General features: G+C 46.2%; 1 protein-coding gene and 1 pseudogene across 1 annotated transcript; both read right to left on the bottom strand.

The window, feature by feature from the left end:
* Window positions 1–3,658: 3,658 nt before the first annotated feature.
* On the bottom strand, window positions 3,659–5,864 carry LOC136545212 (9-cis-epoxycarotenoid dioxygenase NCED4, chloroplastic-like; annotated as a pseudogene).
* A 10,314-nt stretch (window positions 5,865–16,178) lies between these two features.
* Window positions 16,179–16,805, bottom strand: LOC136543329 (vegetative cell wall protein gp1-like). The gene has a single exon (XM_066535805.1). The coding sequence runs from the start codon at window positions 16,803–16,805 to the stop codon at window positions 16,179–16,181; it is 627 nt and encodes a 208-aa protein (XP_066391902.1).
* Between the last annotated feature and the right edge of the window lie 5,417 nt (window positions 16,806–22,222).

Here is a 22,222-nt window from a genome sequence, read left to right as displayed (position 1 = left end):
AAGGACGTCCTATATGCTTCAGCTGTTGGAAGCTTAATGAATGCTTATAAGTAAGAACTTACCCTGACATAGTTCATGTATCCGGGATGTTTTGGCAGAAGTCCAGTCCAGATATAGATCACTGGAATGGAGTTGAGAATGTTTTGCAATTGTGCAAAGATTTATAGGCCTCATGGTGAGTAAGAAAGAATAAGTACTCTCAAATAGTTGTGGGTACAAATGTTAAATTTTGACGAGATGTTTAGTGAAACCCACATAGTAGCTAACACTCGCAGTTGGAGTTTTATTGTGGAAAAGCTCCAAAGAAACAGTTGTGGTGTCATCAAATATGCATACCCACAGTATAGCTTGTTATGAGGCTTAAGGACAGGCGAAATGGTTAAAAGAACTTACACCCAGAATTGATAATGGTATTCAACAGCAATAACCATTTAATTAATTCGCTCCTATAACAACGGTTAAGTGTGCTGCCAAACACATTGACGTTAAAGTTATACGTTGTGAAGGAGAAAGTCCGGAATCATACTAAAAGTTTTGAACATATAAGTAACAAGCAAGTGCTTGCGGATCCGCGTACAAAAGGCTTATCACCCAGTGTGTTCATAGAACACACAGTCGACATGGGTTTAAGGGAAAGCCAATGATTTCCGGACAATAAAGGGCCCAAAGTTAAAGAATCTATTTCAGAACAGGGACATGTGTTGTAGTTGTTAAATCTATCGGCAATTGACCGTGACGATGAAGCATGCTCTATGCACTAATCTGTGATGGAACAAATAAAAGAGAAAGGGATTAAAGTCAAAGTTTAAAGTTAAAGTATGAGTTGGGATCAAGGGGGAGAATGTTGGTTTGATCTCCCAACCATAGTGGCCCAACGGTCACTTGGGCCTTGACCTCGCGCTCTGATCGGGGGCGCCCAGTCCATCTATGGCTGGCGGGCCCTGTCACACTGCGCATGAAATAGATGTGGGGCTGGCGGCTCTCAGTACGAGGTTGGCCTGAGCCATACGCCCCACCGGCAAACCCTACTCTGATCTAATAGAGGGGCGCAGCCTGTGACGAGAAGCACCGCTGCTTCCACGGCACTGCGCCACCACGGTCTTCACCCCGGTCTCCACTGCGATGCCCTTCTTCTCCGACCGTCGCTGCCTAGCGCAGATCTTCACCGGCGAACCTGTGATGACCGGATCTGCCTCCTCAATGCCTATCGATGGTCAGTGCCTAACCCTAACTCTCCCTCTCCCTCTCCCTCTCTGTCCTTCTCCGTACACACCATTTCTACGAGAAACCCAATGAAACTCCACTGATCTACATCACGGATGGCCTAAAGATAATAACAATAGAAAGCCCAACGAAAGAGGTGGAAATCCATAGGACAAGAAAGAGGAAGATCGCAGAGAAGAAAGGGACAAGGAAGGAGGAAAGAATAAAATTAGGCACTGGCATCTGGGTTCTATGAGGAAGATCTGATGCATCGTAGAATTTGTTGTTTTTTATATGGACAAAAAGGGCTCAATGTGTGGAATTTATTGTTTTTACTAGGACAAAAAAGAGCTCAACGTGTGGAATTCATTAATTTTATTATTATCAGGACAAAAAGAGCTCAACGTGTGCAAATCGCCGTAGGAGTTGAGGCGAGCGTGGGATATTCGATCCCGTTAGTGCGCTGCTGCCCAGTAATGGACGTGGACCAAGAATTGTAAACACAAGTAGTGTTGTACTACCACAGGGCCGTTGACTCCATCAGTGGCTGATAATTAATCTACGTACGTACGTAACCCAGCCTGCGGGCTAAGTGGCCCGGCCCAGGTCACCTTTACAGCCAGGATCCGCACCCGTCGGTAAAAAGCTCAGCTGAGATCATGCCGTTTTCGTTCGGTTCTCCGACCGGCCCGCCCGCCCGGCCGTGTCCACCACCGTGTCGCATCGCACGGATCCTCCTTTCTTTCCAAATTCCAATTTCAAAAGTAAGCAGAGACGTCGATCGTCATTAGTTACGTAATGAGTTGCTCATTATATTAGTATTAGCGTGCGTGGCCGTAACACGTGCTTATTGCCTTGCTGTGCACGTATCCAATTAAGCTAATCATCTTACGCACTCTAGTCATCAGGGGATCGTACGGAGAGGTTAATAATTTCCACACGGCGCGCGCGGCCGGGCAAGCGTGTCGACTAGGTAATTAGATCCAGGCCCCTGCGCGACTCTCATCGCATCAGCGAGTAAACTACACGTACGCACGCCTATGGAGTAGTATTTGCCATCACCGTATTCGTGGAAATGATGATACGTACTCGTCCCGTTTTTAAATATAGTCCCTCAGTGTTTAAATATTTAACTACAGCCATTTAAAAAATATACTCCGCATTGGGAGCATAATTTACTTATGATAAGCTAATTAATTTCTGTTTTTTTTTTCAAAAATATAGTAATTATTTTTTCCTTGAACATGCATCACATATATATATTTAAAAAACAAGGGAGCACGTGTTTACTGTTCACGTCCCTTCCCCGTGCTTCGAGTGTGTGTTGTTCATATACAAATTGATGAGGATCGTCAGTTGAGAACGCGGGAGCGAGTAACCTAAGATTCTCGCGTTCCATTTTTAGTCGAAAATGTAGGGATTTTAAATTAATTTAGGACTACACGAATTAGTACATATACATTTGGTCTGTACGGACGTTCCTTCTGGGAGAACACCGTGTGCCTATTCGGCTGTCGACTGAAGAGCTGTTTAGCGGCCATGGTACAGTATCTTTCTCTCGTCATAAACACAGCAGCCATAGCAGCACTGTCTTGATCAGCAGCGAATGGGCCTAGCATATATGCATCTAGAAATTAAATCACCTTGTGTCAAACAGTCTATGGTAATAACCCAATATTCTTCTTCTAATCGATAAAATTTTCTTCTTTGCTCAACATGCGTTATATTTATTTCTGAGAAAAAATGTTCTAAACGTTTTTTCCCCTTTTTCTGTGAACAAAATTTCCCCCACAATTTGGAAAACTCTTCATTCTGATGTTTTACCAAAAGAAAAAAAATGCCCAACAATGAAGAAGAAAGTGTTTGAGGTGCGCGACATGACTGCACAGTTAAGACGCTTTTCCATTTCTCTTTTTTTCAAGCGTTTCAAGCAGACTTGTATTTTCAGAGATAAATGATTCACATCAAAGACTGCACAGCCAAAGAAAATATACACTTTTTCAACGGAGTGAGTATGTCCAGTGGTAACATTCCTTCAAATGCCTTGCTTGTAAACGGAGTGTTTATTTGATGAATCAACCTTATCTTTAAAGTTGACGCTTTTAGCACTTTGTTTAAGACGACTTTGACTCTGTTAAGACAAAGGTAGCTCCTCTGCCCTTGACAGAGCATCCGGTTACAACTAAACACGCACGATGCACTCCTTTGTCAACAGAGAATGGTTTACCCAGTTCACACTGTACTGCGTTTCTTTCCGACAAGCTAGCCGGCCGGCGGCCGACACAAGTCAAACTCATCAGCAAAAAGAAATACTAGTTTGATGCAAATTGTTTATTAGGTAGCCTACATGTATAATACATGCAAATACATGCACATACCCATACAGGTATACATATACGGGTTTTTACGTATACATACATATACAAAAATAAAGACATGTACTAGTTATGTACAAAACTCCTTTTTCTATTTCTGCACAAAAAATTCAACAATTTTTATTCCTATATTTATGTATATATATACATACATGTATGGCCGGCGTCTGCCCCAAAAATCAGTCCCACACGGCCCTCTACTGCTCTAGTAATGAACAAATTACTGTGCTAAGCAACACTAGCTGTAAATAATTGAGCTGCCACGTCACTGTCAGGCTGTCAGCTAGCTACTGTAGTCTCTGTGTCTGTATGTACGTGAGGTCGTGGTCGAGTTCCTGATCGACGAGGTAGCACCAGCAAAGCACAGCACAGCATCTCTAGGCCTGCCGCTGCAGCTCCTCGCCGCCGATGAAGGTGCCGTGCAACCCGTACGGCACGCGGCCCGGCAGCTTCACGGCGGCCTCGGCGCGCATGTCGCGGGCGTTGACGACGAGCATTTCCGACGCGCCGCGGCCCTCGTCGTGCACGTAGCACAGCACGTACCCGTCGTCCTCCGAGGCTCCCGCGGGGGCGTCCGGGCGTGGCACAAAGCAGGGCTCACCGCCGAACCGCCCCTCGCCGTAGATGAACTTCTCGACGGTGCCGGCCTCGAGGTCCACCTTGGCGAAGCCCGACACCTTGGGCCACGGCTCGGCGATGGCGAGGTACGCGTAGCGGGTCTTCCTGCCCAGCAGCTGCCGGTTCACCATGCCGGCCTCCAGGTTCACCTGGTCGGCGTCGCTCAGGACCGCGCGCCGCGAGGACGTGCCGGTGCGCGGGTCCAGCCGGATCTCTGACAGCACGCTGCGGAAGCTCTCCTCGCCGTCGGCGGACTCGTTGAACACGGCGTCGGCTGGGGTCATGCAGGACCCGATCACCACGATCTCGCCCGTGGAGTCGTCCTCCCACGCGTTCCAGAGGTGGAAGCAGAAGCAGTCCGGGACCTCCACCCACTGCAGCCGCGACGCGTCGGTGGCGCGCTTCGGCAGCACCCCGAACCGCGCGGTCTTGTTCCGGTCGTACATCACGGGGGAGCCGCCCAGCACCATCTCCTGGAGCTTGAACACGATCTGCTGGTCCGGGATGATGGCGTGGTTCTCGGTGACGGCGAAGTCGTGCATCATGGTGGGCGCGTCCACGGGGATCTCCACGTCGGGGGACTTGCGGCCCTCGGCAGGTGAAGTAGAAGTACTTGAGGAACGGCTTGGACACGACATTGTAGCTGAGCGCGAAGAGCTCGCCGGTGGCCGGGTCCAGCTTCGGGTGCGCGATCATGGCGGTGTCGAGCTGCCCGCCGAAGTCGTACCGCCCCACGGTCTCGAGGTCGCCGTCGGCGGTGACGCGCACGTGGTAGGGGAGGTCGTCCTCGGACATGGCGAGGAGGCGGTTGTTATGGTACACCAGCCCGGCGTTGGCGACCCCCGATCCCCTGCGACGCGTCGAGCACGCCGCAGAGAGGAGCGCTGCCCCGAAGAGGAGGAGCCGCGCCACGCCCGAGTGGCCGTGGAGCTCGCCGATGGCCTTGGGGAAGACAGGCCCTCCCGATGGCGCGCTCCTGCCGGAGCCGCGCCGTCTCCGTGAAGCGGCACGCGTACGACTCGGCGCGGCCCCCGCGGAGCCGCACGGCGTGCAGCATGCCGTCGCCGTCGAAGAGGTGGTGCCCCGCTCGCGGCGCGTGGAGCGGGTTCGCGCCGTTGCGGACGTACACGCCGTCCAGGCACGCCGGGACGCGGCCGGTGACCGGGAGCTCGCCGGTGGGAGGGCGCTCCCCGACGGGCGCGTAGTTGCCAGCGATCTGGACGGCCGGATCGGCGGTCCGCGGCAGTGGGTTAGCGCGCTCCAGGACGCCCGCCACGAGCCCCTCCTCCACCGCGTCGAGCGCCGCCGCGGCGAGCTGCTGGAGCGGGTTCCACTTGGGCACGGCGCCGGCCGCCTCGCGCCGCGCTGGGGTAGGAGCGGCGCGCATTGGCCGCGCGGGGACCGGGGTCTTGCCGGTGGTCGGGTTGAGCTGGGACGGCTTCTTGGGCCTGCCCGTCGCCGGCGCGGTGGCCGGAGCCGCCAGTGGAGCTGGAGCAGAGATGGAGGACGCCATTGCTGCGGAAACTAGCTAATCAGTCAGGAGCTGAGGATTGTGGCCCGGCCCGGTGATCGTCGGAGCCAGTTGGTCGAGCGGAGCAGAGGGTTGTGGCGCGCCGCGCCGTGGATGTGTATGCGTGGATGGCGAGACTTGGAGTGAGGGAGAGGAGCGAGCTGGGGTTGGGTTTCCGGTGTGGCGGATTCGGGCCGGGATTTATAGGAGGTGCTGGGAGGGGGAGTGGGTGGTGCAGTCAAACGCGGGAGGAGGTCGACGACGTGGCAGGAGCTGAGGCCGGGACGGGGACGCGGAGCGCGCACTGCAGCGGTGACCGTGGCTGTCGTCTTCTTGGGCGGGTGTTCTAGAGAGATGGATGGATGCTTCGGTCGAGATGCTTGCGGCTGTCCCCGAGTGTCAGCCTGCACAGTAAGTAGTGCTAGTGCCGCCACCGCGCGCCGCGCACGTCTTCTTCCCCATGCTTGCATGTCGTCCGTCCGCTGCCTGCCTCTGCCACTGTGTGAAAGTAAGTCACTAACAAACCGGTTGTTTAATTTGAAGTAGGAAATGTGTAATTTGAATTTCAGGGGTGGGTATCCGGTTACCGAAACCGATTTGTTCTGTTCCCTCGATTTTTAGTAAATTCAGGTTCCACAAGAATGCCAGAACCGTTGTTTTTTTTTCCCCCAAAAATAGGAGTCCGATCAAATTCGGTTTCGGTTTCTTCGGGTTCAGTTATAGTGATAACCAAACTAACCGAGTCCACTCCGCACACAGACAAAGATTCGCCAAGCCAAAGGAATATATGTTAGGGTATAAACAGCCATCCATAACACAATTTCTTGAATCATCAATGTGAAATGTATTTATAGAAAGGTTTTTTATGACTGTTTTGATGAATCAATTTTTTAGTAACAATAGGGGGAGAACATAAGCAGCTAAATAGAGAAATAAGTTGAAATGAATTATCATTATCTCACTTTGACCCTCGGACAAAATAATGTGAAAAGAAGAATTAATTTGCAAAGTTTAGTGAAAATTTTGCTAGATGCTTTTTACAGGCTTGGAAAGAGTAACCATACACTCTACTTGTTTGATGCTCTTGAATTAGTGTCAAAGAACGATAGTTATCTATTGCTAGTGGACTAGATCCTACTAGAAAATGTGGTAGATCACTGGGTTCAAATAAATATAAGAATCCTAAAAAATGGAAATGAGTAAGCAATTAAGTTGCTCAAGTCATGGAAATAATACTTCACAGAAAATCTTCTAAAGAAAACAAACATATGAACCTAGATGAAACAAAGGTAACTAATTCTATAGAAAATCATACTAAACTATGTTATGTACGGAAAAAATCTAGTATCATGATAAAGTTATACTCAATTATGCATTTGTATGAAATCTAGTGCTGTTATGAATGAAAATATGGGTTTAGAATACCAGTCAATTGACGAATACAAAGAAAGAAAATCTTACCAAGATCGAGTAGTGTCATTTAGTCATATTTGAATTCTCTCACAAAAGAGAAGCTTTTTGGCTTGATAACTAGGTGTTTGTAAAAAAATGAGAAAAGAGAAATCTCTAGATCGAGGCTAGGCATGGTTACTACCTAAGGATTGTTCCAAATTCTTGTTATAATGTGACAACTATTATTGATTATCAAGCAACATAATATCCCTTCTTGGATGTAACCTCTTTTAGATTATGTTATTAATCAGGAAACAAAGAGAATCTTAACTTTCGTATAATGGATATTGTCACAAGATACTTATATATGGATCACTCGATATTGACATATAGATGAAGCTTCCTGAAGTATTTAAACTGCTAGGAGCACTAGTGTATCTATGTGCTCTCATTCATAACCTCATATTGCATTCATTGTTAATTTAATTGGAAGATATAAATTTTGTCCTAATAAAAATCACTGGAATGACATAAATCATATACATTGTTATACTCAAGGTACAAAAGAAATGGATCTATATGTTACCAACAAATGAAAGGAGAACTAAGATGTTTTACAGATCCATGGTATCTATTTGATTCATGTAATGGTCATTTAGAAATTTTATATTGATTTATGTTTGGTGGTGCATCTATCTGTTGGCCCTCAACGAAGCAAATAAACCATATCAACACAAGTTCATCCAACCAATGTAGAAATTTTGGCCATTCATGAATTTAATAGATTATCTGTGTGGTTATGGAATATGATATAACACACCATGTTTATGAAGAATGCAATTTACTTTTAGAAAGGAAGCATCTATACACAATAGTACATGAAAGGTCTTGTATAACTCAACTAAGAGATTGATAAGGAAAATAGAACGGAACATGTCCCACGAATGTTTTTCTTATTCATGAAATTCTTTAAATGGATGGTATTATAATAGTCCAAGAAATTATTCAAGTGAGAATTTAGTAAACTTATTTATAGAGATGAATCCTTGCTTTAGTATTAAAGAAATTTACATATGGTGTAGGACTTCATGAACTCGGAGATGTTAAGTTTTGCCATCCGAGGGAGTGAATATATATGTGTACTCCTTTTTTCTAGACCATAGTTTTCTTCCACTGTTTTTTCCTTAGCAAGGTTTTTAAGGAAACATACATATTCATTTAAGGATCATCCAAGCGGGGTGTGTGAAATATTCAGTATTGCAGATATTCGTAACCATATACAATATAAAAAACTGTAACTTTGACATTGGTGTTATAACTCTCTAGCATCAACCCTTGTAATTCTCTTGTATGGCTATCTATACAAAGAACCAATGCTTAAAAAAGATAAGATAATAAGAATATAAAGAATATATTCTTTCGTTCATGCATTCTTACATACAAATTATGATAATCAATAAGTAGTTATTACTCTCTTTATATTGCTATTTTAGGGCTTATTTTGGTAGAGTCCTCATGCTCTGTATTCTCTATGGGAAGTGAGTCTCCGAGCAAGTGATTATATAACTGAAAGTGATTCTATATGATTATGTATCATAGATTTAATGTAAGAAGTGATTGTGTGCAGGAAATTAATCACGAAAATTAAAGTTTTAGCTTCTAGCCTCCAAGTACAATTTAAAGAATCACTTCATAAAATCAACATAAAGAGGCAAAATTTCCGGCCATTCTTTTTCATCCATCCATTTTTTTTCGTCCACCTCTCTCTAACTATTGGTAGTCGAGAGTTTCTTTTGTCTGGACTTATATATATAACTGTGCTCATACGAAATATTATAGCTCTTATCTAGCGCGATACGGAGTCCGATTCCAAAACGTATTGGATTGTGTATGGTCTATGTTTAACCAAAGAGTCCATACTCATGCGCAAAAAAAAGTCCATACCCAATACGATTACTATATATATAGTAAATTCGGTTTTTTTCCTTTTCCTATTCCGTCATCTGTTCGGCCTTTTCCGTTTTTTAGACTATCTCCGATCAGTTACTTATCCGATCCATTTTCATTTTCGTATTTGTTTCACTTCTTTTACGATTTCCTCTTTTTGTTTTTTCCTCTCCTTTTCCTCTTTTTTTTTCTTTTCTGGACTTTCAGGTCCGTTTCATGTCCTTTCCTTTATTATTTTGCATGTCATTTTTGTTTTCCCGATTGTCTCATATTTTTCTTATGAACATAAAAATAAATAATAAACACAATATTATGGATCTTTGGATCCTTTATCCTTCCCTAATCCTTAATAATCAAATAATCTTACTACTAAATTATTGATATAATTTGATTAAGAATAAAAATTATTCTTATTATAACCTAGATCAACTAATAGTCTAATTAATTAAATCATGAACATAAATCTTGCGTAGTTTATTGTCCAATCTAACCAGGTAGCGGCGCGAGGGGTTGCGCCGCTAGCAGATGTGGCGCCGTGGGAGGCGGTGGCGGCCAGGCGGCCACGACGACCTGTTGGGGGTGGGGAGGCGAGCGGAGAAGGAGAAGGGGGTGGGGAGGAGGTGGCGGCCGGCGGCGGCAGCGACGGCGAAGCGATGTGCTGCCTGCATGGATTCCTATTTACCACTGAACTTTTTCGCTCTTTCATGGATAATTAAATGTGTTTATATATTTCTATTTATTTTGCACGACCTAAGGAATTTGCAAATTTGGCTGACATTATTCCAAATTACACTTTTATAGACGGTCAATGTTCTAATGTAATTATTGCTTCGTTGCAAATGGATTAAATGCAAAATATACATATTTTAGTAACTAAGTAGAGATATAAGTTTTGATTTTCTCCCGTTGCAACGCACGGGCATGTTTGCTAGTCACTTCATAAAATCAACATATAATCACTTTTCTGTAATAAATCATTTCGTGGAGGTCCTTCTGAATTTAGCTCAAAAGGAGTTGCTCTGAGAGCTCTGCCAAACATGTCTTAGACTTTCTAAAGTAGACTAAAGAGAGTAAAAAAATATGTGATCATTAACCATGTCCCACTACATAAGCGCGTGAGCTGCATGTTCACAAGTGTCTGTGCATGACAACGGTGCCTGACAATTTAATTTGCATGGTGTTGCTAAATTAAAAAGAAAATAAAAGAAAAATAATTTGCATGTCACCAAATTAATTTTCTTGTGAGCGGTGGGACAGAGGGAGCGCCCACGCTAAGGGGTTTGTTTCATACTGACTATTTATTATAGCGTCTACGGAAGCTTAGAAATACTTCATCTATTTCAAAATAAATACATTCGTGGCTATGCACCTGGAAAAGTCACTACTGCAAAAAAGACTTTCAGGATATATAGGCCCTTGATTAACATAGGCGGGGATTAGGAGCTGCCTCTGTAAATGATCAGACGGTATTAGACAAATGCCCGTGTCTCTATTTTAATCATTTACATAGACGAGATTGCCTCTGGTAAATGACTGTTTACATAGGCGGGCACCTTAGGATGTCCACCTTTGTTAATCAATTAACAGAGACGAACTTCTTAAGATGTTCGTATCTAGAATTGTCTATTAACAAAAGTGGGCATTCAATGGGTTTTGTTTTTTTTAGAATTTATTTATTTATAGAATTGGGTCTCTTAATGTGTCCTGTTTTATTTTGGGACGGAGAGTAGCTACATTATTCTAGGTGATGAAGTACATAAATAAACCACAAAATGGGTAATTATTTGTGTCCAGCGATACGAAATTTAATCTTTGGACGGCAAAAAGCTCTGCGCTGCCTAAGCTTTGCGTGCAAAGTCCGTCCCCTTTGTGCCCAACATTAGCTAGTAGGGCAGAGAGAGGTTATCCGGCCCACCACCATTGGACTATTTTGGCTTTGCTTCATGCCTTATTTAGTTCCAAAAAGTTTTTCCAAAAAGTGCTATAGTAGTCATCACATCGAATCTTGCGATACGTGTATGGAGCATTAAATGTAGACGAAAAAAAACTAATTGTACAGTTTAGTTGGAAATCGCGAGACGAACGTTTTGAGCCTAATTAGTCCATGATTGAAAACTAATTACCAAATAAAAACGAAAATACTACCGTAGCCAAATTCTCAAATTTTGTCCAACTAACCAAAGTGTGGTACTTCTTGCAGCTCCAGGACTGATGGCTTCAGCTTAGCTAGATAGGCCTGCGCCTGCCTGATCAGAATGAAGCCGTGTTGACCCCATCAAAAGCAAGGTGAACACGTACGTAACCTTTAGTTGGTCCAAGGATAATCAGGATCACACCCGCATGCACATCACCTGCTTGCGGCTTGCTTGCTTGTTGTCTCATTTTGTATGTACGTAGTGCACCGTGGGTACCTAGCTAGGGTTGGCCTGGCCGACGGGTAGCACACAGAGACACCGTACCCATCGTCCATTCCCATTCAGGCCAGTGGGAGGCGTCCACGTACTCGAGGTACGTGTCGGGTCCAGGGCGTCCGGCGTTGCACCACTTCCATGCACACACCGACCGCACACTGCATGCGCACACCGGCCCGCAGAGCGACGAGAGGCTTTTCTCCTTCGCTCCTGTGTGTAACGTACCCTCGACCGTTTCAACGCGGAATCGTGCCGTTTTCGCAGTACATAGTAGGCCCCTGCTGCTATCCTGACGTTGCACTCACTCATCGGTCATGCATCACCTTTATTTGTTAATAATTTATTAATCAGTAGGTTAATTAAGCTCGATCGGGAGATTGTGAGTGATAGGTAAGTAGACACCATCATTAATGCAGTGGCTGCTTGCAATTGCTTGCAGAGCCCGAATTTTTTACAATTTAGTCTTTTTTTTTAAGTTTCTCACAAATAGACCTCTGACGGAAAGGTTTCAGAAAATGGACCCTTAGCTCGGGCGTCATTGATGCTGACGCCGAGCTAACATGTCTCGGCGTCAGCGTCCCTGACGCTGAGATCCTGGGCTCGGTGGATGACATGGCAGGGAGCTCGGCGCCAGTCACTCTGGCCCCCGAGCTCGACGCCAAGATCTACGGCGCCGAGCTTGGCGCCAAGATCTACGGCGTCGAGCTCGGCCCCAGAGTGACTGGCGCCGAGCTCCCTGCCATTTAACTCCGGCCCAACCTTCCTGCCCGAGCGTTCTTCCTCTTCTTTCTCCTTCCTCTCGGGTTTTTTTCTCTCCCCACTTCACGAATCGGCATATTGGACCTTGAAAACCTTAATTTGATCCGTAGATCTTCAAGAGCAAGGTATCCTCTCTCCCCTCCTAATTTTTTTGCATCAATTCGGTATATATTAGTCGAATTTTTGAACGTAATAATCGTCATCACTTAGGGTTTCATTCTATCCCTCAATATATGTATTATACAACCATAGGATGATGCCAAGGCGTGGAAAAAGCTAGCAAACCTAGGCACATATAGTTATGTTATTGGTTCATTGTTGTCCATCAAATAGGAAACCCTAGGTTTAAGGTTTAATGTTAACTGCTTTCGGTTCTTAGAACGAAATTGGTTGTATTATAGTTATGGTTCTCATTGATATTTATTTGTGATGTTTTAATTTATGTTTGTTAAATTACATCCATTTTGTTAGATGCAAGAAATATTTCGGGAGGAGTTTTGGTGAAAACGGGGTCGTCCTCGAGAATTATACCCCGACACGTCTAGTAAAGATGCCCCCGTCCCTCCTGACCTCCCCGTCCCTAACTGTGACTGTAGTTTCCCAGCCCATGTTTTTCAATTGAAACATCCGGACACAGCGGCGCGTTGTTTCTACACATGCAGTCGTTTTAATGTAAGAAATTGTTTCCACTATCTTTTTTTTACTTGTGTAAGTATGCTACTAATATTTTGTTGGAATCTCGTTGTGTAGGACCATGAGAGGTGCCTTTTCTTTCAGTGGATCGATGGTGCAGACAAGTTTGATCCTAGGGGTACCTCCTTTTCGACGATTGGTTTAGAGAGAGACATCCACATGAGCACTTCAAGCGGTGGGTTCCACCCCCCTAACCCTCCGCCAATGATGGCTAAGGAGAAGCACCTAGCCGTAGTTAGACGACTCGAGAAATCTCCTCTGTGCGATTGCGGAGATCGAGCTGTGATAAACCCTGAGAATACGTTGGAGTTTGTGTGTCCAAACAAGCATGAAGTAAGTGCAAAGTGTATGTGTTCAAATCTTGAGCTATATGTGTTCATGTGCTAATGTCTCATTATTTAGGTGTTTTCAATGGCGAAGTGTCGTTTCAAGGAATGGTTGTATGGTCCTAAGAACCAATGGCTGGAAGAACCATGGAGGGTTAAGGAAAAGAAGAAAGAAAGGATAATCTACAAAGCACCTCCTGTCATATGCGAATGTGGTGTTAAATCCAACTATGACCTAGTCCCTTCAGAGCTTGGAATAGGTCATTATTGCGGCCATATGATTGAGTATGATCAGGTTCGTTATTTTTGTGGTAAACATGAAATCGTATTTTGTTTCTTTTGCTAAGACATATATGATATAATATTTCTTTTGAACAGAGCACTAGGAAATGCAGGTGGGAATGTTATGATGGTCAAGCTAAGTTCTTGGATGAACTAAAGAAGAGGCAACTAATTGCACGGAAGATGGGATATAGACCTGACTACGTCAACCTATTCGTTAAACATCACAAAGAAAAGATGCGTGAGTTTGCTAGACAGCGCGATATTTGTAACCTGGTCGATGTTGGGCTTAACAAATGGGGGTTGGAGAGGCGGATGACGTTAGAGGAGGAGAGGGCAAGGAATGAGGCAAGGGAGGAGACAAGAGTACAGATGCAGGTCTTGAGCGAGCATGTTGCTACATTATGTGCCAGTGAGTGCTTGAAAGCCTTTTTTCGTTGCCTGATTTTAAATGTAATATAATCGTGTTGCTAACTAATTGCATTTTATACATGAAGGGATTGGTTGCAGCGAGGAACATGCCGTAGAGGTGGCTCGTGCAAGGTATGAGGAGAAGAAGTTAGATGAGCATAGATCACGAGCTGGTTGCACCGTTCAATCATCGATTGTGTTGTCTGACGAGGGGGACGAGGATGAGGACGACACTGGCAGACTGAGTGAGCTCATTGCTCTAGCAGAGGCGGGCATGCAGGCGCAGGAGACTGAGGATGACATTGGTAGACTGAGCGAGCTCATTGCTCTAGTAGAGGCGGGCATGCAGGCGAAGGAGGCTGAAGACGACACTGGCAGACTGAGCGAGCTCATTGTTCTAGCAGAGGCGGGCTTACAGGCGGAGAAGGATGACGACGCGTTCTTCACTCAGGCCGTAGCAGTCACAGATGAAGCGGAGGCCGCTTACTACAATTGTCAACGCCTCCTCCCAGTTACTACGCTTGCATTGAAAAGAACTGACAGTTGCTCATACCCATCCTCCCAGTCCCCATGTATCATCTTCCATGCTCGCTGTTTAGCCCTCCATGCTTTACCATAAGTTATCACATAACCTCCATACAATGCCTCAACGGTCCTGATAATTGTCCTCACCTTCATGTTGGGTTCTCCCTATAAAATTCCCATCAACCGCTTGGCAATAAGGGTAGATGTCAACTGCCGATGCCTCAGTGTCAGCTCATTGTCAGCACAATTGTGTGGCCCAACAACTTTTATGATCTTCCATTTTCTGGTTACCTATTGCTTCCTTGCACAAACCCTTCATGGGCAGCGTTCCTTGTCACACACAACTGTGTAACGGCACTCCGCATATGAATGCAATACCATGTAATGTCTCTTTCGTATCACTGCAAAAGCCTGCAACCACCTCTTCAAAGCAGGGAGGTCATTGAACACCCTCCCATTCTCAATTACTATGTTAGGACCGGCCTTAGGAGCTTTTAGGAGCTCATCATCACGTCCTTCTGCAAATGCCTGATCGGAATGAGCAAGATCGCTGAACTCGTGAACTCTAGGATCACGGCGGCCGGGAAAGATACGCCACATCATCTCAACATCACTCTCCGTCAGCTCTCCAATAGGGTGATCATCATCAGAATCAAGAGCCCTACCAATCTCATATGGCTCCGATTCATGCATAATTTCAACACTATTGGAGCCACAGAATCCATCTCCAAAGTTCACTTGCGCAGCAACAGGGGGCACATCCACATTCTTAGGAATGTCTCCTGCAAGATAAGTAGAGAAATTAGGAAAGAATGAAAGAAATAGATGTAAGGAACGGGGTAAGCTCCCAAAAACCATGCAGTTAAGACACTTACTCGGATGATTCTGTGTCAAAGGAATCTTATAAGGAGGATCTGCCACAGAAACATGAGTCTAACAACCATCTCCAACTACCGCATTCGGGGTAGATTGAGCATCGAGAACCGTAGGTGCAATCTCCACATACAGATAAGGTTCAGGAACGGGAGGGTCGATGTGTGCCTGCTAATCCATTGCTGGGGTTAACCCATGAGGGATGGGATCAACTAACACCCGACGCACAACCACGTCCAAACATTGCAGCTGGCTCTTCATAGCCGATCTCACACAGTTCTCCCACTGTTCCACACAACCAATTGAGATCATTCGCCTGAAGATGTTGGGAGGACAACCTAGGTGCAGTACACCATCAACTGTAATGCCATCATCTCCAAGGCAATGCAGCTCCTCCCGAGCCCTTGCAACCATCTCACTAAATGAAGGCCTATCATTGGATAGCACAGGCATGCTTTTCATGTCAACAAACTCAACATATCCATAGCGATCGCTTTCAACGGTGCCTCCATGATATATGGTCACTAGGTTGTCCATCTAGTTCAAACACGTAACGAAATGCATGTCCTTTAGTCCAAATTAGACGATAGATAGTACCTAACAAGTACTTTCTAACTACAAACTAAGTAAATAAGATAATAACTACATGTATATATATACAGAGTATTCACTAAATAGCTATATCATATTTAGTTAACTGAATATGTAACTACATATCTAAGTAGCTATCTAACTATATCTATGTACTTATGTATCTATGTTTCTATCTATCTACATATATATCTCACTATATCACATTAACTAGTAAATAACAAATGCCAACTAAGTATGTACATTGCATATTCATAATTTTTTACTTTTCCAACGACTGATCCGCGGACGTCGACGGAGTCGCAGCGAACGATGGGCGTGGGTCCAGCCGACGATCCGGGCCGGCGGTGGCACGGCCGGCCGCTGTAGGTGGCGGGGTCGGCAGTGGTGCGACCAACGACAGCGGTGGCGCGCGACGGGTGCGGGATGCCTGGGGCTCCGCACGGCAAGTCTGGCTCGACGGGCGTGGGAGGCACCGCGGTGCAGGGCGGCAAGGCGGGGCGAGGAGAGGGAGCGGCGCGAGAGTAGGAACCAGCGAGGGGACCGGGGCGCGGGCGGAGGGGCAATGGGCGCGGTGCGGCGGCGGCGGCGAGGTGCAGGAAGACCTCAGGGCGGCCGCGGTGGCACTAGGCGGCCTCGGGGTGCGGGCACGGTGGCGCGGCGCAGGCATGCAAGCACGCGCGGTGGCGCAGAGCGGGCGTGGCCTATGGCGTGGCGCGGCCACGGGTGCGGTGGCGTGGGCGCGGGCGAGGGTGGTGGCGCGGGCGAGGGCGGCCGGTGGAGGCGTCGGCGGCGGGCGCTGGCACGGGCGCGGACGGCGACGGTGGCGACAAACCACGGCTCGGCTCTGCCCGGGCGAGAGAGGGAGAGGAAGAGAGGCGGGGGGCATAGGTAGGCGCCGAGCTCGGCGCCAAGATGGCTTCGAGCTCGGCGCCAGAGTGACTGGCGCTGAGCTAACGGTCCATTTCTGAATTCTTTCCACCAGGGATCTATTTGTGAGAAACTTTTAAAAAAAAGCTAAATTATAAAAAATTCGGGCACAAAGCACACGTCGTCAACAGCCCTACTAGTTGACATCATTTTTTTTTTACAAAGTAAAATTAGGTGATGGGTATATATAACTGAATACCTAATTAATGTAGACAGATAGTATTTGAATTTATAGCACAAATAGTAGTATTAGCACCGTATTAACCAATCACAAACTTTATTACGTGACCGTCACGCGTGAGCTCGCAGTGCGCAACCCCACGGCCTCCATTGCCAGCAGCCTTAGAAGGGGAGGAGAGGACCTCGATCTTTGACTCTTCAAAAATATTGGAATGACTTATAATTTGGAATGGAGGGAGTAGCGTGCATAACCACAATTTCTATATATGCATGTTTGGTGAAAAATTAATGAAACAGTGTGTATGTATGTATGTATGTATGTATGTATGTGTACCTTTTCTATCGATTGTGCACATTTCCATTAGGGACCAAGACGCCTGTACGGTAACATTAACATGCAGGTTAAGCCGGACAGAATACACCTGCTAATAGTGGGGTCTGAGGAAAAGCAGTTGCGGAAGACTTGGTCGTCGTAGAACAAAAGGTACTACTACGCGTGTATGATAGCCTATGGTGATAGTATACAATTAGCTCATAGCTAGCAGAGTGACAGCCACCATCAGGTCAGGTGTGGGACACGTGGAGACTGTCTCCGGCTCCTGCCTCCCAGTGAGGTGGCGCTATCAGCTGAGCTGCAGCCTCCTGGCATCCAGCCAAGCGGCGTCGGAGAGCCCAACAGAGACAACCAAAAGGAACCTGGTCGCGCGCGTAGCTTCTTCCTAGAAGCCAACAGCCCAACAGCATGCGCACTGTGAATTCTGCCTTCTTTTGGTCGCCTCACACGTAATCCCTCCATCCCACAATAACTGCACGTCTAGGTTCAACGCAGCAACTCAGTGGAGGTGGCAAATTACCTTTCTACCCCTATGTTGCCGTTCTGTATGGATAAGCCAGACCGACAGAGTAACAGCGCATATTGTCAAGCCCAGCAAATGTGTGGTCCACGCCTCCAGCCATGTCCGTCCGCGGCCACTCGTTCCGTAGAGGAAATAAAATACTATTATTGCTGCATTGCTCTGTCTGAACTTTCCAAGATTCTAGGCTACTGCTGCGCTCGTTCAGGCCTATGAGAACCGAGTATTTTGGGAAAAATTTTGAAGTGCAAATGAGCACTTAAATTTGGACAGAGGGAGTATGTCAAAATAGAATTCACACGTGGAGTTCGCGCCTCCAATTGAATTACTGCACGCGTTGTTTTTGCCGGTGCATCTATATATCGGTCCCACGAGCACTGTATATATTAGTTTAGTGCGTCCGTAATCAGCATCATAGTTAATTAAGGTCCTCCTCCGGTTGCTTACTGCAATTTGCCCAGGCCTCAGGGGCTATATATGGGTTTGCCACCACCAGACAATGGGTCGTCACTGTCGGAGCCCAAAGGCCATCACAGTTGCTTTCTGTAGCCTGCAAGAAGAATGGTCGGCGGTTGTGATTGTAACCTACCACAAAATCGTGCTATGTTTTGTTTGCAAATATCTTTAAATGACTGAAATCATGTAACCGTGTAGGCCATACATACCTAAGTCAACGCTTCAACTTCTTCTCAAATTGAAATTAGTAAGTTGTATTGCGCATCGCGAAAAATTCGATCATGTGCTGCTTGATTGTTTTGGGTCATTATTAAATTTCATTTGGGTCTTTAATCTGTGTTGATTTGAGTTCGTAGTGAATTCAAATCCATACACAAAAAATATAAACTGAATCATAGCTAGCAGTAAACTACCCTACGGCCAAAACCCACAAAAAAACACGACCCTAGCCCAACTTTGTCTTTTCCTCTATAGATTGATGTGCCAAGCCAACTTGGGCCAAGCCCAGCCAAGCCTCGTGCCTCTATATCTCCTCCTCTCTCTCTCACTAACGGATGGGACCAGCACCACAGTGCTGTCATCACTATCATGACCATGCCAACTCTCTCTCTCTCTCTCTCTCTCTCTCTCAAATGACAGGGACAAGCTTTGTGATTTCCCTAGCCTCGCCTCATCGCTAGGGGCCCAACCAATGGCACATAACGTGAGGGCAATTTGTTAGCACTAAACAAGAATCCATCGTGTATATACTATTTTCCTTCTCTACATTTTGCATATGGTTCTAAAAAACTAAAAGCCTAATGCTTCCTGGCTAGAGCAATACCAACCAAACAAAGCCCTTAAATCCAGCTTGATCCGCTTATTTTTTCATCCGGAACAATGTTTTTCTCTCACAAATTCATCCAGCATTCCTCCAAACCATCCAGATTCCTCTAGAATTCAGACAAGCGAACGGAGCCAAAAGAGGCCTTACACCGTCCAAGCCTACGGACCGAGGGTTATTATGCACTGATCCTGCCAGTTCAAAATGACTCTTTCCCTGGCAGTGTACGTAGTCCGGACGGCATATGACTTCTCCAGTTCTCGTCATACAGTGCCCGTGAATGCGTGGTCCAAGGTACGTTGGAAAAAGGGTAGACCAAGGCAGATATCGATATATATCCTGGATATCTTTAAAGGATGGCGTCTTACGCATGAGAGCAGCACACACGCATGGAGAACTAGCTAGAGTTTTGCACGGTACGACGCCTGATCGATCACTCCCTTAAGCTAATTAGCCAGCTAGATACATGCATGGTATATATTGCCTTCTCCAAAAACGTCACCACATATATATGCACACATGTTGGAGTTGTTAGTCTACTTCAAGTCAAAGTAGTGTATGTATATGATTTGCATCCAGGCAAGCAATTAGGCTCTCCTTGCTTTTTGACTAGAAGCTTAATTAGTGGATCTGGTTCAGTTAAGTATGCCTGAAGCATTGACTTGCACAAAAGGAATGTCTTGTCAATGAGCTAGTAGACGCACTAGCTTATTTGAACTTGTCCAAGGGCGACATTCTGTGTTTTTCCGATGACAAGGACCTCGTCAATCTGTCTATAACAAGTCCACGCAAAATCGGTGGAACAAGCACCGCTTGGGGGCTTGAAGATAAGAATACGAATGGAAGTTATAGCCATTGCAAATGGTTACTGTTCATTCTTTAGCATTTTCTCTCTTTTTTTAGCATTTTCTTATACATAACTGGCAGTGTGCTCTGGGTCTTGAAGATAAGAATTGTGCATTGCCAAGTAAATGCTATGGTAAGGTTACATAACTGGCAACCATATGTATCGTAAGATTCAATTATTTAATATCGTGGATTAAAATCCGTAGCCTCTTACCTCGCGCTCAAGTCGCCTGCAAACACAACACATAGTCGCCTGTGATCAAATATAGGATGCTACCATTTTGTATGAACATCTACGAATCTTATATTGAGTCTTTCTGCTTCTAAACGATCTCAAATGGAAAACTTTTCAACTACAAGGTTTTAAGATCTCGTTGAGCACTACAACTTTGGTATAGAGCTTGCTTCCATCCAAGATCGTTCGAAAGTTTTGCAATTTAAATTTTAAAATCTCAAAAATTAAAGTATATATATGGAACTTTAGATTATCTGAAATAAAAAAATAATTGTTAACTATAGTTTTAGATCTTGTCAAGCTCTATAATTGTGATTCAAATTTTATTGTCATCTGATTTCATTTTCAAAAGTTATAACGACGACGGTTGACTAAGTCAACAATCCTTAGAAATCACCTAGTGGTTTACACAACCAACCGCCCATGAAAATACGACTTTCAGAGGCAGTTCTCTTAAGCGGGCCACTACTTCTTAGGACGGTTTGCTTAATAGAACTGTCCTCAAAACAGATTTCTAGGGGTGATTCAAATATAATAAGTTATGGTGCTCCTCGGTCGTTAGAGATGATTTGCCAAATAAACTACCCTTGAAAAAATAGAAGACATCTATAAAAGTTCGGAAAAAGCTAAAAAAACGAGCGCGCACGCCCTAGAGCTTCTGCACGCACTCCTTAGTTGCCGTCCGATCCACGCAATCCACTTGTTTCGTGGTTGTCCGATGCGCCCGCGTCGACTCTGGAGGCTAGGGTTCTGGCGGTGGCACGGCGGCGGCGGCGCCGACTCGCGGGTGGTAGGAGGCGGATCGAGCCGGAGACGGAGAAGATCTTGCCCACGCCCGTGCTTGCCCGGCGGTAGCTAGGGTTCGGGCGAGCTGCGCCGCCACCCTCTCTTTCAAATTCGACGGCCTTAGAAGGGGCCGTCCGGGGGGAGGAAGGCCGGCTAGGCGTTAGGGATGGCCGGCGGTTGGTTTAGGGGAGCTGGCGGCGTTAGCGGTGGCGGGGCTAGGTCGAGGCGGGGGCGCCATGGGCAGAGTTCGCTGGAGGTCGCCATGGCTGCATGCGGGCTGGAGGGAGTGGGAGGGAGGGGAAGAAGGAGGTCGCCGCCGATGGTAGGCACTCAGGCCCATTGTCGAATCCTACTCAGCAATTGTCGAATCCTACTCAGCCAAAAAGGGGTTACTTATGTATGGCAGAACGTGAGTGGTGGGAGGTGGTGGAGGCGGGGGGCACTCACCGGAGCCTTGGGCGGCGTCACCGGATCCGGTGCCGGGCGAGGTAAGGAAGTGGCTCAGGAGGCGCCGGATGCGAGAAAGAAGCAGGCGAGGCAGCGGGGTGGGAAGGAAGAAGATGATGCGGGGTGGGGGTTGGAGTGTGCGGGCGGAAGTCGCCTCCGTGTGCACGGGTGGGCGCTAGTAACATCATTAAAACTTATTTGTCTAGTAGTGTATTTCACAATGAGGTAAAGGTCTTATAATTAAAGTGTAATAAGTGTGTTTCCCTGTCGATGGAGAATGCGAAAAAGTTTGGCACAGGTGATGAGGCACTGCAATGCAAGCTCCGCAAATCTCTGGAGATTGAGAATGTGGGCAATAAGCAATATCGATCCAGTGTTCCTTACGTACGGAATATCTAATGCTCGGTAGCACAGTGCGCCACATGGAATCCCTGACTGATCGCGAAAGCTGGCCTCCTGATGTTATTATAAAAAAAAAAAGCTAGCCTCGTGCTTTTAGTTGCGTGTGATGTTTTTTTTGGCGCACGTGACGTGTGGCCGGAAATGCACGTCTGGATGACGACGACGAAGGAAATGCACGTTTTGGAGGACTATACGGAGGAGCACACGGTGGACACGGATAGTTACAGGTGCAGGGAGTTGTCGTCCGTGGTCGGCCAGTACATGCATGCATATATGTATGCCTGCTGCTTTCTAGCTTAGCTAGGCTCCAAACCGTGCAAGAAGATACCTGTCAGCTGCAGAGCAAC

Source organism: Miscanthus floridulus, chromosome 3, assembly GCF_019320115.1.
Source record: "Miscanthus floridulus cultivar M001 chromosome 3, ASM1932011v1, whole genome shotgun sequence".
NCBI classification, from domain to species: Eukaryota; Viridiplantae; Streptophyta; class Magnoliopsida; order Poales; family Poaceae; genus Miscanthus; species Miscanthus floridulus.
The sequence above is the reverse complement of the archived record's forward strand: the minus strand, read 5'-3'. Positions and strand labels throughout refer to the sequence as shown.